We start from the raw sequence: 17,209 nt of genomic DNA, 5'->3' as shown, positions 1-17,209 counted from the left end.
TACCCCCCAGCCATAGGCCTGTAAATAGCCAGACTGCTAAATAGCCAGACTGCTAAATAGCCAGACTGCTAAATAGCCAGACTGCTAAATAGTCAATTAATGGTACCTCACCTGTCTGCACTGACTCCATCTTGCACTGACACTACGCACACTCACTAGACTATATATAGACACTCACAAGACTATATTTACACCCTATATATACACTCACTAGACTATATATAGACACTATATATACACTCACTAGACTATATATAGACACTATATACACACTCACTAGACTATATATAGACACTATATACACACTCACTAGACTATATATAGACACTATATACACACTCACTAGACTATATATAGACACTATATACACACTCACTAGACTATATATAGACACTATATACACACTCACTAGACTATATATAGACACTATATACACACTCACTAGACTATATATAGACACTATATATACACTCACTAGACTATATATAGACACTATATACACACTCACTAGACTATATATAGACACTATATACACAATCACTAGACTATATATAGACACTATATACACACTCACTAGACTATATATAGACACTATAGACACTATATACTCACTCACTAGACTATATATAGACACTATATACACACTCACTAGACTATATATAGACACTATATACACACTCACTAGACTATATATGGACACTATATACACACTCACTAGACTATATATATATACACTATATACACACTCACTAGACTATATATAGACACTATATATTCACTCACTAGACTATATATAGACACTATACACACTCACTAGACTATATATCGGCACTATATACACACTCACTAGACTATATATAGACACTATATACACACTCACTAGACTATATATAGACACTATATACACACTCACTAGACTATATATATATACACTATATACACACTCACTAGACTATATATAGACACTATACACACTCACTAGACTATATATAGACACTATATACACACTCACTAGACTATATATAGACACTATACACACTCACTAGACTATATATCGGCACTATATACACACTCACTAGACTATATATAGACACTATATACACACTCACTAGACTATATATAGACACTATATATACACTCACTAGACTATATATATATACACTATATACACACTCACTAGACTATATATAGACACTATACACACTCACTAGACTATATATCGGCACTATATACACAATCACTAGACTATATATAGACACTATATACACACTCACTAGACTATATATAGACACTATATATACACTCACTAGACTATATATATATACACTATATACACACTCACTAGACTATATATAGACACTATATACACACTCACTAGACTATATATATACACACTCACTAGACTATATATAGACACTATATACACACTCACTAGACTATATATAGACACTATATACTCACTCACTAGACTACACACACTGAATATACTCTCTTGCAATACACACTCACTAGACTATATATAGACACTATATACACTCACTAGACTATATATAGACACTATATACACTCACTAGACTATATATAGACACTATATACACACTCACTAGACTATATATAGACACTATATACACTCACTAGACTATATATAGACACTATATACACACTCACTAGACTATATATAGACACTATATACACACTCACTAGACTATATATAGACACTATATACACACTCACTAGACTATATATAGACACTATATACACACTCACTAGACTATATATAGACACTATATACACACTCACTAGACTATATATAGACACTATATACACTCACTAGACTATATATAGACACTATATACACTCACTAGACTATATATAGACACTATATACACACTCAATAGACTATATATAGACACTATATACACTCACTAGACTATATATAGACACTATATACACACTCAATAGACTATATATAGACACTATATACTCACTCACTAGACTATATATAGACACTATATACACACTCACTAGACTATATATAGACACTATATACTCACTCACTAGACTACACACACTGAATATACTCTCTTGCAACCCGCCTCACCCAATGTGCATCTGCTATTTTTTATACTTAAGAACCGGAACCCCCGTCAAAAGCTAGCCAGCTAACTGGCTACTAGCTAGTATTCCGTTAGCCCTCTCTCTGTCCCCACTCTCTCTCTGTCCCCACTCCCTCTTTCTGTCCCCCCTCTCTTTGTCCCCACTCCCACATTCTGTCCCCACTCTCTCTCTGTCCCCAAGCCTTCTCTCTGTCCTCACGCCCTCTCTCTGTCCCCACTCTCTCTCTGTCCTCACGCCCTCTCTCTGTCCCCACTCTCTCTCTGTCCTCACGCCCTCTCTCTGTTCCCACTCTCTCTCTGTCCCCACTCTCTCTCTCTGTCCCCACTCTCTCTGTCCCCACTCTCTCTGTCCCCACTCTCTCTCTCTCTGTCCCCAAACCCTGTCTCTGTCCTCATGCTCTCTCTCAGTCTCCACTCTCTCTCTGTCCCCACTCCCTCTCTCTGTCCCAACTCTCTCTGTCCCCACTTCCTCTCTGTCTCAACTCTCTCTGTCCCCACTTCCTCTCGGTCCCCACTCCCTCTCTCTGTCCCCACACCCTCTGTCTGTTCCCACGCCCTCTCTCTGTCCCTACTTCCTCTCTATCCCCACTCCCTCTCTATGTCCCCATTCCCTTTATAGTGTGCTCCGTCAGGAAGCAGCTTGATGCATTGTGATGATGATGTTCCCTCTGGAGAGTTCATCAAGTCAAAATTAACCCCATTTAAATGTTAAGCTGGGGCAGCTGGGGGGAAAGGCAGACAACACCCTAAACACCCCAGGGATGGGAGAGATGGGTGCCACTGTCTGCATCCCAAATGACACCCAGTTCCTATGTAGTGCACTGTTCTCTAACTGGATCCATAGGGCTCTGGTCAAAAGTAGTGCACTACATAGGGAATAGGGTTCCATAGGGATCTGGTCTAAAGTAGTGCACTACATAGGGAATAGGGTTCTATAGAGCTCTGGTATAAAGTAGTGCTCTATATAGGGAATAGGGTTCCATAGTGCTCTGGTCAAAGTAGTACACTATATGTGGAATAGGCTTCCATAGGGCTCTGGTCAAAAGTAGTGCACTATATAGGGAATAGGGTTCCATAGGGCTCTGGTCTAAAGTAGTGCACTATATAGGGAATACGGTTCCATAGGGCTCTGGTCTAAAGTAGTGCACTATATAGGGAATAGGGTTCTACAGGGCTCTGGTCTAAAGTAGTGCACTATATACGGAAGAGGGTGTCATTAATGACGCAGTCAAAGTGTGGGTGTCACTGTCACTGACAAGGTCAGGACGCAGTCAGAGTGTGGGTGTCACTGTCACTGACAAGGTCATGACGCAGTCAGAATGTGGGTGTCACTGACAAGGTCATGACGCCGTCAGAGTGTGGGTGTCATTGACAAGGTCAGGACGCAGTCAGAGTGTGGGTGTCACTGACAAGGTCATGACACAGTCAGAGTGTGGGTGTCACTGACAAGATCATGATGCAGTCAGAGTGTGGGTGTCATGACAAGGTCATGACGCAGTCAGAGTGTGGGTGTCATGACAAGGTCATGACGCAGTCAGAGTGTGGGTGTCATGACAAGGTCATGACGCAGTCAGAGTGTGGGTGTCATTGACAAGGTGTCATTGTCATTGGCGCAGAAAGAGATGGTCGCCTCGCTTCGAGTCCTTGTGCAGTATTTAGTTTTTTTAAATGTATTATTTCTTACATTGTTACCCCAGGAAATCTTAAGTCTTATTAGATACAGCCGGGAAGAACTATTGCATCTAAGAGCGATGTCAACTTACCAACATTACGACCAGGAATACGACTTTCCCGAAGTGGATCCTCTGTTTGGACCACCACCCAGGACAATGGACCTAATCCTAGAAGCCGATCCAAAACAACGGCACCGCAGAAGAGGCCGTAGATGTGTATATTGCCCACCCCTCCCGAGTATACTACTCGCAAAATGTCCAGTCTCTTTATAACAAGGTAGATGAAATTCAAGCAAGGTTTGCCTTCCAGAGAGACGTCAGAGATTGTAACATCCTCTCTCAGGATATGTTGTCAGAATCGGTTCAGCCACCGGGCTTCTCCATGCATGGTGCCGACATTGATAAACTCCTCTCTGGGAAGAGGAAAGGCAGGGGTGTATGCTTCATGACTACCAACTCATGGTGTAATCATAACAACATACAAGAACTCAAGTCCAGTAGTTCTGTACCCAAGAAGGCAAAGATAATTTAATTAAATGTCTACAGCCCCGTAGCACTCACTTCTGTCATTATGAAGTGCTTTGAGAGATTAGTCAAGGATCTTATCACCTCCACCTTACCGGCCACCCTAGACCCGCTTCAGTTTGCATATCGCCCCAACAGGACCATAGACGATGCAATCGCCATCCCACTGCACACTGCCCTATCCCATCTGGACAAGAGGAATACCTATGTAAGAACACTGTTTATTGACTACAGCTCAGCATTCAATACCATGGTACCCTCCAAGCTCATCATCAAGCTGGAGGCCCTGGGTCTCAACCCCGCCCTGTGCAATTGGGTCCTGGACTTTCTGACAGGCTGCCCCCAGGTGGTGAAGGTAGGAAACAACATCTCCACTTCGCTGACCCTCAACACTGGAGCCCCACAAGGGTGCGTGCTCAGCCCCCTCCTGTACTCCCTGTTCACTGAAAGGCTCTCCAGAAGTTGGTGCAGTCTGCACAACGCATCACCGGGGGCAAACTACCTGCCCTCCATGACACTTACAGAATCCGGTGTCACAGGAAGGTGATAATCAAAATTATAATCAAGGACAACAACCACCCAGGCCACTGCCTGTTCACCCCACTACCATCCAGAAGGCAAGGTCAGTACAGGTGCATCAAAGCTGGGACCGAGAGATTGAAAAAATAGCTTCTATCTCAAGGCCATCAGACTGCTAAACAGCAATCACTAACTCAGAGAGGCTGCTGTCTACATTGAGACCCAATCACTGGCCAAATGACTCACTAGTCACTTTAAACAATGTCACTTTAATAATGTTTACTTATATTACTCAACTCATATGTACATGTATATACTGCATTTTATACCATCTATTGCACCTTCATATGCCGCTCGTCCATCGCTCATCCATATATTTTATGTACATATTCTCATTCACCCCTTTAGATTTGTGTGTATTGGGTAGCTGTTGGGGAACTGTTAGATTACTTGTTAGATATTACTGCACTGTTACTGTCGGAACTAGAAGCACAACGCATTTCACTACACTCCCATTAACATCTTCTAACCATGTGTATGTGACCAATAACATTTGATTTGATTTGATTTGACAAGGTACTGATGCAGTCAGAGGGAGGGTGTGACTGTCACTGACAAGGTAATGACACAGTCAGAGTGTGGGTGTCACTGACAAGGTAATGACGCAGTCAGAGTGTGGGTGTCACTGACAAGGTAATGACGCAGTCAGAGTGTGGGTGTCACTGACAAGGTGAACTTTACCTCTGACTCCCTTCATGTGAAGCAGCATTGTTATGACTGAGGTGTTATCCAATTATTTGTTTATTTGAATTATTATCAACTCATTATTGACGCACACTTTCTTGGTATTGGACACGGTAAACAACAACCATAATCACTCTTTTTGTTTCGATTCAAATGTGAACATATGAGGAGACAGTTAGACTTGGGGTCGTAGGTATCACACATCTCAGAGGAACGCAGATCAAAGACCAGGTGTCCCTCCTCCCGTCCATGTCATCTTATGCACTGTGATCTAAAAGGTAAGACTGGTCCTAAATCCGCACTCCTACTGTGAGACGCTTGACACACACAAACGCTCTAACATTGCTCATCCATATATATTTACATATTCTTATTCCTTTACTTTGATTAGGTATTCGTTGTGGAATTGTTAGATATTACTGCACTGTCGGAACTAGAAGCACAAGCGTTTCGCTACACTCGCAATAACATCTGCTAACCATGTGTATGTGACCAATAACATCTGCTAACCCTGTGTATGTGACCAATAACATCTGCTAACCATGTGTATGTGACCAATAACGTCTGCTAACCCTGTGTATGTGACCAATAACATCTGCTAACCATGTGTATGTGACCAATAACATCTGCTAACCATGTGTATGTGACCAATAACATCTGCTAACCATGTGTATGTGACCAATAACATCTGCTAACCATGTGTATGTGACCAATAACGTCTGCTAACCCTGTGTATGTGACCAATAACATCTGCTAACCCTGTGTATGTGACCAATAACATCTGCTAACCATGTGTATGTGACCAATAACGTCTGCTAACCCTGTGTATGTGACCAATAACATCTGCTAACCATGTGTATGTGACCAATAACATCTGCTAACCATGTGTATGTGACCAATAACGTCTGCTAACCCTGTGTATGTGACCAATAACATCTGCTAACCATGTGTATGTGACCAATAACGTCTGCTAACCCTGTGTATGTGACCAATAACATCTGCTAACCATGTGTATGTGACCAATAACATCTGCTAACCATGTGTATGTGACCAATAACATCTGCTAACCCTGTGTATGTGACCAATAACATCTGCTAACCATGTGTATGTGACCAATAAGATTTGAGTTGATTTGACCCTTTAGTCTACTACGTAATGCAAAAAGCAGAGAATAGCTTATATCCAGCTGTGTCCATCTGACAGCACACTGGGCCACTGTTGAAAGGTGTGATTAACACACATGGTGACTATAGCTAAACAGCCAGACAGTAGGCTACAGTGCCGTGCCATTCTCCCACAGCTCATCTCTGCTGAAGAACAAGGCTATACAACAGGCTCTGTGATGTATGATGACAGATGTAGCATCACAGAGTGGTGTATGATCACAGCATGCATGCTTTCTGATGTGCCGTGAACATTATGCAGGCATTTGATTTGAATGCATAAATCACAGGGTAATAATACCAGGGTAAATGCTTACACATAGATGTCAGTCTGGGGAAAAGCAAGATGCATTTTGAGACAAGAATTGTCAAGGCATTCTGCATTGAGTTGATAAAACTAGTATTAAATATTCATATATTATATGTCATTTAAGTGAGGGGTTCATTTTGTCTTCATATCATCATGTGTTGAATGGTCATATTATTCACTAAACTGATGAGGAAGGGGAGCTCTATCATCAATCACATTATGGAAATGAAGTGCACGAGCCGCAGCCAGCAGTGTGCCTCTTAAACCGCAGTGCTGCGCGAGCGTGTTAGGGGCTTGAACAATAAATACAGTCCGGTCGGTAGATGGCGGTAACACAGGAAACCTGATCTGTCAGGTTCACTAGAAGTCGGTCCCAGTTTGCAGCATTTGCAAAGGAGGCAACGGAGCCGAGCAGTTGAAGGACATCAAATGAAACACGGGAGCGCTTTACAGCGGGTCCTCTTGAGTTTTGCGCGTAGCCTGTGTGCTCCGAGCCTGGAGACAGTACGTTTTAGTGAAAATCATGGAAGATAAATCAAATTCGTTCTCCAGCAACAAAGAAGGGGAGAAAGCAGATGGGAATAATGTATTTCAAAGGCAAGACTCGATACAGAAGAACAATATGGGGAGCCAGAACCTGAAAGGAGGGGACCATGGAAACTCGGTGGGCTTCAAGGGGGACCGGGAGGAAGCCTTGGTCGGGTTCGACGATATAGACGGGTCCGGAAACCGACATGGCTTTATGCAGCGGCAATTTGGAGCGATGATGCAGCCCGGCGTCAATAAGTTCTCCCTGCGAATGTTCGGCAGTCAGAAAGCCGTTGAGAAAGAACAAGAAAGAGTCCAGACGGCTGGATACTGGATCATTCATCCCTATAGCGATTTTAGGTAAGGAGTGGAAAGTCATCTTCTCAGCTTTTTACCCATGCCGTCACCCACAGAGCCAGGTCCGCAAGACACCACATCCACTCTGTCATCAGTGCGCGTTACGCATCGCCCAAAGCAGAGGCTAATCGTGTTTCTGTATTGAGCCAATTATAGAGGCATTGATTGTTTTACCTATCGAATTTTGATCATATTTATATTTTCCATTGCAATGTTTTCTTTATTCTAATGTGGAAAACAGAAATAAATGAATCCACGAAATGTCCTTGGAAAAAGGATGGTGAATGTCACGAGTTAATACATACACAAATTCTGATTGTTCACACAACAATACACCACTAAGGCAGTATTTGTTGTGGCATATGCGGTTCTATAATAGCCTAAGCGACGTTACCTGTGTTCAACATGACAGTAATGTAGGAACATCAAGGTTGAAAACATATCGTTGTAGCTCTGCCTGCAATGATGAAACGAAGAGGATCATTGAGGATGGCCTCTGGATAGAAAAATACATATGCGGTAAATGTGATCGAGAAACGACCACAGAGAGAGAGGGGTAGAGAGAGAGAGAGAGAGAGAGAGAGAGAATTAAACATTGGTTATCCGCATCAAAATGAACAGGTGAATAACAAGGCAAGGCATGAATTCAAACACCCGGCATTTGAACAGTTAAACGGAGCCCGCCTGTAAAACCGTGAATAATGTACAGAAAATAGAATGCAAAATGCTCTGACGTGGGATACACGTCCATCAAACATAAATCCAAGGAGAACTGCGCAGGAATAAACATGATGGAATTTGCCTATTTGTTTTTAGGGAGCTATAAACCCATTACAACGATCCCTTGTATGATAAAGCTGATTGGTTTATTTGTTTAAGGACTTAAATTGGATAAAGTTTGAGATAAGTGGTTAATGGGCTTGTGTAGGCATTACGTCATAAATATTTGTATTATTTCTTTGCAACTATTGCTGTGCATGGATCGTCACGCGTACACTGACTGAATGTCTCACAGACATTTTTTCTGACTGCATAGAACCGACCTAATACTGCGCATTGACATGAATAACAGAATGAGCCTGATTGAATGCTGCAAATAGATATATCATTCTTCTTTTGGTAAATGTAAGTCAGTAGAATGTTGTTTGAGAGAATGAATGAATCTTCACATCGCCTGACAAGGTAAAATGATACCTAGTGGCCAAATGGAAGCTTTCATAATCTGCCTCGTTTGTTCAGTAACAGCCCAGCTTTATATTGTGTGTTGTTTAAACATTGCAGTGTCATTTCAATATATATATATATATATCTACACTCAGCTACACTTCCTGAACATTGACGTGTATATAAATGCACTGCTATGATGTCAGATCCAAGTGCTCCCATATCCAACAGGCTACGTTTTGTATTCACAAATCAAACACGGCATAGTTGGTTGTGCTTTGCATCCGTGTCCCCTGCTAGAGTTGGATGGACCGTGAGGTGACTCCCCTTTGTTCCAGTCAGTTGCGAGCTGGGACTTCATGTTGACTCGGCTGAGTTTAACTCGTCGCTGTCCATGGTGATGAAATTGCAACTCTGTACTGTGCGGACCTGATATAGCCCATCGCCTTCTCAAATAATCTACAGTATTAATAATAACCTAATACTAATCTAATAATCTAGTAGTGTGTTGGAATTTTATGGTGACGGTTAAATCTAACGCGTCACTGTCCATGGTGCTGACATGCTACTCTGCACTGTGGAGACTGGACATAACTGCTGCTATTTTACTACTACACAAATTATGCTGTTTGGGAGCAGGGGTGAAGGAGATGACATTTCTTCCCGGTACGAGCCCATATTTATTTTATGGGCCTAATCATATAATTACATATATGATCCCTATTAATTTAGTCAGATCTCTATGGATCTAATATTACAGACTTGTCAAATAGTTTTTAAGCCTAATTTAGGGCTAGATATTTTTCTGTTTATAATTACCGACATTTGGTAGGTATTTGTTAGTCAAGTTGTCTATAATTAGATACATGCAGCTTCTCTTCTGTCATTACTTGATGCTTGTCTAGAATACAAAATTACACCTTGCTCACCAGAATAATGTCATACATAAATTGATAGATTCATTTCTACTTCTCTCACGGAGAAAGAGGGAGGTTTTCCGTGCAGAATTTCCAAATTACATCAGTTTGAACAGTTTTAAGGAAACGAAAACTTGGGAAAATGATCCAACATGTTTCTGGTAGTATTTCAGTTCGTCTTGGATGAATAGTTTATGTGGTTGAAAACTAAATATAGCCAGTTTTTATGTTGCTGAAAGAAATTATATAATAATATGGTCCCTAAACGCGTATCCGCATTCTCTCAAGATGCTGAAAGAAATTATTCATATTTCTCTAATTCTGTTCCCGAGACTAAATTAACATTCCACAAGTTTTCAAGTCTATTCGCGTATTTGTCATGCGACAGACATGCGGTAATGATAACTAGTGTAATAGCCTACACATTTCTTGTAATCTATGTTTTAATTATTGTGATTGGCGCATGTTTAACCGGTATGGCGTATCCCAACTATTTATTTTGCTGGTATACTCCATACCGGACCCAAACCAGCTTAGGCTACTTTCAACCCTGATTATGATATATTTTGTGATTAAAAAAACAAAAAACACTGTCCACAGCTTTAGGACACCCCTTATCTTCTCATATTAATATTGTCTGTCACCAAAATAAAAACTCACATGATATTGTCGTTTGAATGGTAGGATAAACACATTCCTTGCGTTGCAAATAGGGCGGGGTCACAGTGGTCGGTCATATTCCAGAACGGTGTGTCATTAGATTGTAGAAAGAAGGTTAGCCGGATTAGAACTACTACATGTCAGTCAATGAGCTTACTTTAGGCTACAGCAGGCAGGCCCCACAACAATTATGTAACATGATCAACCTGTTCTGGAATAACAGACACACAGGGCATATTTGCACCAATCAGGTGATATACATGACCGCTTATTAACGAATAATAATTAGATAACTGTCTCATTGATAGAGATCACGTTAAAGAGTCAAGCCTGTAAAGTTATAAAATGAATGCAATTTTTGACTAGCTTCAATGTATTGGCTACAATTTATTAAAATCTTTGCTTGCACTTGACTAAAGATAATGCAAATACCTTGTTTTGTACCAAGATGATTGAATGGAAACCTTGACTCCCTTTTACAATGTCCTCAAATGGTCACCTCCCTTGTCACATGACAGGGGTTCAGCAGTTTGCTCTATAGCCTTGCCTCATTCGTGACACCTTCCACTGGGCTCTACATCACAGTGATGTGTTATCTTGTCAATGTAAAGAGAGAAGGCCATAAACACTGCCGGAGCAGAGATCTTCCTTCTTGACCCTGGCTTATATAATTGAGTGGCTATTCTACACCAATGCTGTAAGCCTACTCTGTATTCCTGGCTCCAATTCAGAATTGTATGGATATTCTATACCTGGCTACACTGCTATTCTATACCTGGCAACACTTCTATTCTATACCTGGCTACACTTCTATTCTATACCTGGCTACACTGCTATTCTATTCCTGGCTACACTGCTATTCTACTCCTGACAACACTTCTATTCTACACCTGGCTACACTTCTATTCTATACCTGGCTACACTTCTATTCTATAGCTGTCTACACTGCTATTCTATACCTGGCTACACTTCTATTCTATACCTGGCTATACTTCTATTCTATACCTGGCTATACTTCTATTCTATACCTGGCTACACTTCTATTCTATACCTGGCTACACTTCTATCCTATACCTGGCTACACTTCTATTCTATACCTGGCTATACTTCTATTCTATACCTGGCTATACCTCTATTCTATACCTGGCTATACCTCTATTCTATACCTGGCTACACTTCTATTCTATACCTGGCTACACTTCTATTCTATACCTGGCTACACTTCTATTCTATACCTGGCTACACTTCTATTCTATAGCTGGCTACACTTATATTCTATACCTGGCTATACTTCTATTCTACACCTGGCAACACTTCTATTCTATACCTGGCTACACATCTATTCTATACCTGGCTACACTTATATTCTATACCTGGCTATAATTCTATTCTATACCTGGCTATACTTCTATTCTATACCTGAGCATACTTCTATTCTATACCTGGCTATACTTCTATTCTGTACCTGGCTACACTTCTATTCTATACCTGGCTACACTTCTATTCTATACCTGGCTACACTTCTATCCTATACCTGGCTATACTTCTATTCTATACCTGGCTATACTTCTATTCTGTACCTGGCTACACTTCTATTCTATACCTGGCTACACTTCTATTCTATACCTGGCTATACTTATATTCTATACCTGGCTACACTTCTATTCTATACCTGGCTATACTTCTATCCTATACTTGGCTAAGCTGCTATTCTTTTAAAACTAAAGCAAAATGTGTTTTATTGTCATGTACACCGGATGTGTTGGATATCAAATCAAATCAAATCCAACTTTATTTGTCACATGCGCCGAATACAACAAGTGTAGACCTTACCGTGAAATGCTAACTCACAAGCCCTTAACCAACAATGCAGTTCAAGAAGAAGAAGATATTTACCAAGTAGACTAAAGTAAAAAAAAAGTATAAAAAGTAACACAATAAAATAACAATAATAAGGCTAAATACAGGGGTACTGGTACCGAGTCAGTGTGCTGGGGAACAGGTTAGAGGTCATTTGTACATGTAGGTAGGGGTGAAGTGACTATGCACAGAAAATAAACAGCGAGTAGCAGCAGTGGACAAGACAAATGGGGGGTCAATGTAAATAGTCCGCTGGCCATTTAATTAATTGTTCAGCAATCTTCTGGCTTGGAGGTAGAAGCTGTTAAGGAGCCTTTTGGTCTTAGACTTGGCGCTCCGGTACCGCTTCCCGTGCAGTAGCAGAGAATTTTGGGGGGGGGCTTCCTCTGACACTGCTTATTATATAGGTCCTGGATGGCAGGATGGCAAGGGTGCTCTTGTTGTTTGGCTCAAATCCTCCTGTCTTTAATCGCTTCAAAGTTAAACCCCTTCTTTTTTTTCATCAGATCATTTCAGGGGGCTTTGTCTTTGTTGTTATTCCATTTCTCTGCTGTGTTCCCAGAATTAGACTGATGTACTGTCTGGCTACTGCATCATTTAAACATGTAATCGGATGGAGCCCCTCTCTAGTACATGTTAGTCATTTAGCTGACACTCTTATCCAGAGTGACTTACAGGAGCAATTAGGGTTAAGTGCCTTGCTCAAGGGCACATCGACAGATTTTTTTTCACCTTGTCGACTCGGGGATTCAACCTTTTTGGTTATTTGGCCCGACGCTCTAACCACTAGGTTACCTGTCACCTGTCCTACTGTAGTTGGGTTTCCAATAGGTTTTTATGGTTCACGACACAAAATGAGTGCCTTGTTTTTTTGTTGCAGGCTTTCAGTGGTATTGTTTTTGGGGACATAAGACCCAGTTTATTTTGTGACTTTATAATGAAAAAAGGCAACCACAACAGTCTATCAATGGTTTCCAAATATGTTTTACGACCACAACAACAATGTGACTTTATAATGAAAAAGAAAGCAACAACAGTCGACCCATGAATGACAGACAACACCGTTCATAACTGCTTTGTATAGCTTCAAAATGCATCTGGAACTTAATCTCCAACACATTCTTAATACTGAGGCTGCTGAAAGATTAATGGCTGGCTAGTAATATTAATTATTTATAGATTTCAGAAAGGGTCTCATGCTTGGCCTGTTGTAGACTAACGTTAGTTCTTTTGGAGAATACGCTTCTGTCTTCTTTCTTTCGCTTAGCATGACCAGATCCAGATATCATGGCCATGTCCAGATAGCACCATGTCCAGAGAGCATGACCATGTCCAGATGGCACCATGTCTAGATAGCTACATGTCCAGATAGCACCATGTCCAGATAGCACCATGTCCAGATAGCACCATGTCCAGAGAGCATGACCATGTCCAGATGGCACCATGTCTAGATAGCTACATCTCCAGATAGCACCATGTCCAGATAGCACCATGCCCAGATAGCACCATGTCCAGATAGCATGACCATGTCCAGATAGCACCACGTCCAGATAGCATGACCATGCCCAGATAGCACCATGTCCAGATAGCATGACCATGTCCAGATAGCACCATGTCCAGATAGCATGACCATGCCCAGATAGCACTATGTCCAGATAGCATGACCATGCCCAGATAGCACCATGTCCAGATGGCACCATGTACAGATAGCACCATGTCCAGATAGCATGACCATGTCCAGATGGCACCATGTCCAGATAGCATGACCATGTCCAGATAGCACCAAGTCCAGATAGCACAATGTCCAGATAGTACAATGTCAAGATAGCACCATGTCCAGATAGCATGACAATGTCCAGATAGCATGACCATGTCCATATTGCATGACTATGTCTTGAAGGCACTATGTCCAGATAGCACCATGTCCAGATAGCACCATGCCCAGATAGCATGACCATTTCCAGATAGCATGACCATTTCCAGATAGCATGACTTTATCCAGATAGCATGACCATGTCCAGATAGCAACACGTACAGATAACACCATGTCCAGATAGCATAAACTGTCCAGATAGCACCATGTCCAGATAGCATAAACTGTCCAGATAGCACCATGTCCAGTTAGCATGACCATGTCCAGATAGCACCATAGCCAGATAGCATGACCATGTCCAGATAGCACCATGTCCAGATAGCATGATCATGCCCAGACAGCACCATGTCCAGTTAGCATGACCATGTCCAGATAGCATAAACTGTCCAGATAGCACCATGTCCAGTTAGCATGACCATGTCCAGATAGCACCATAGCCAGATAGCATGACCATGTCCAGATAGCACCATGTCCAGATAGCATGACCATGCCCAGATAGCATGACCATGCCCAGATAGCACCATGTACAGATAGCACCATGTCCAGATAGCACCATGTACAGATAGCACCATGTACAGATAGCACCATGTCCAGTTAGCATGACCATTTCCAGATAGCATGACCATTTCCAGATAGCATGACCATGTCCAGATAGCATCACCATGTCCAGATGGCACCATGTCCAGATAGTATAATCATGTACAGATGGCACCATGTCCAAATAGCATGACCATGTCCAAATAGCATGACCATGTCCAGATAGCACCATGTCCAAATAGCATGACCATATCCAGATAGCATGACCATGTCCAGATAGCATCACCATGTCCAGATGGCACCATGTCCAGATAGCATGACCATGTTCAGATAGCATGACCATGTTCAGATAGCATGACCATGTTCAGATAGCACCAAGTCCAGATAGCACAATGTGCAGAGAGCACCATGTCCAGATAGCACAATGTCCAGATAGCACCATGTTCCGATAGCACCATGTTCAGATATCACCATGTCCAGATAGCACCATGTCCAGATAGCATGACAATGTCCAGATAGCATGACCATGTCCAGATATCATGACGGTGTCCAGATATCATGACCATATCCAGATAGCATGACCATGTCAGGATTGCATGACTAAATCTTGATGGCAGCATGTCCACAGAGCACAATGTCCAGATAGCACCATGCCCAGATAGCATGACCATATCCTGATAGCACCATTTCCAGATAGCATGACCATTTCCAGATAGCATGAACATGTCCAGATAGCATTACCATTTCCAGATAGCATGACCATGTCCAGATAGCATGACCATGTCCAGATAGCACCATGTCCAGATAGCTTGACCATGTCCAGATAGCACCATGTCCAGATTGCACCATGTCCAGATAGCATGACCATGTCCAGAAAGCATGACCATGTCCAGATAGCATGACCATGTCCAGATAGCATGACCATGTCCAGATAGCATAACCATTTCCAGATAGCATGACCATATCCTGATAGCACCATTTCCAGATAGCATGACCATATCCTGATAGCACCATTTCCAGATAGCATGACCATTTCCAGATAGCATGAACATGTCCAGATAGCATTACCATTTCCAGATAGAATGACCATGTCCAGATAGCATGACCATGTCCAGATAGCACCATGTCCAGATAGCTTGACTTGGTCCAGATAGCACCATGTCCAGATAGCACCATGTCCAGATAGCATGACCATATCCTGATAGCATGACAATGTCCAGGTAGGATGACCTGTCCAGATAGCATAACAATTTCCAGATAGCATGACCATATCCTGATAGCACCATTTCCAGATAGCATGACCATTTCCAGATAGCATGACCATGTCCAGATATCATGACCATGTCCAGATGGCACAATGTCCAGATAGCATGACCATGCCCAGATAGCACCATGTCCAGATAGCACCATGTCCAGATAGCATGACCATGTCCAGATAGCACCATGTCCAGAAAGCATGACTTGGTCCAGATAGCACCATGTCCAGATAGCACCATGTCCAGATAGCATGGCCATATCCTGATAGCATGACAATGTCCAGATAGGGTGACCATGTCCAGATAGCACCATGTCCAGATAGCACCATGTCCAGATAGCATGACCATGTCCAGAGAGCACCATGTCCAGATAGCATGACTTGGTCCAGATAGCACCATGTCCAGATAGCACCATGTCCAGATAGCATGACCATATCCTGATGGCATGACAATGTCCAGATAGGATGACCATGTCCAGATATCATGACAATGTCCAGATATCATGACCATATCCAGATAGCATGACCATGTCCAGATTGCATGACTATGTCTTGATGGCAGAATGTCCAGATAGCACCATGTCCAGATAGCATGACCATGTCCAGATAGCATGACCATGTTTAGATAGCACCATGTCCAGATAGCATGACCATGTTTAGATAGCACAACGTCCAGATAGCATGACCATGTCCAGATAGCACAATGTCCAGATAGCATGACCATGTCCAGATAGCACCATGCCCAGATAGCACCATGTCTGGAGAGCACCATGTCCAGATAGCATGATTTTATCCAGATAGCACCATGTCCAGATAACATGACTATATCCTGATAGAATGACAATGTCCAGATAGGAAGACCATGTCCAGATATCATGACCATATCCAGATAGCATGACCATGTCCAGATTGCATGACTATGTCTTGATGGCAGAATGTCCAGATAGCACCATGCCCATATAGTGTGACCATGTCCAGATAGCATAACCATTTCCAGATAGCACCAT

General features: G+C 42.0%; 1 protein-coding gene across 2 annotated transcripts in view; it reads left to right on the top strand.

Annotated features, from left to right (window-relative positions):
• The first annotated feature begins 7,442 nt into the window (after positions 1-7,442).
• LOC112257341 (potassium/sodium hyperpolarization-activated cyclic nucleotide-gated channel 1) overlaps positions 7,443-17,209 on the top strand; it is a 165,464-nt gene continuing 155,697 nt past the window's right edge. For both annotated transcript variants that reach the window (XR_006084006.1, XM_042326470.1), the window contains exon 1: positions 7,443-7,939. Coding sequence is in view for 1 of the 2 variants with exons in the window: in XM_042326470.1 (XP_042182404.1) it covers positions 7,575-7,939 (365 nt within the window). In the remaining variant the exon portion in view is untranslated. The remainder of the gene's footprint in view (positions 7,940-17,209) is intronic.

This window comes from Oncorhynchus tshawytscha, linkage group LG09 (assembly GCF_018296145.1).
Source record: "Oncorhynchus tshawytscha isolate Ot180627B linkage group LG09, Otsh_v2.0, whole genome shotgun sequence".
Lineage (NCBI taxonomy): Eukaryota > Metazoa > Chordata > Actinopteri > Salmoniformes > Salmonidae > Oncorhynchus > Oncorhynchus tshawytscha.
This window is presented reverse-complemented; position numbering and strand designations above follow the sequence as displayed.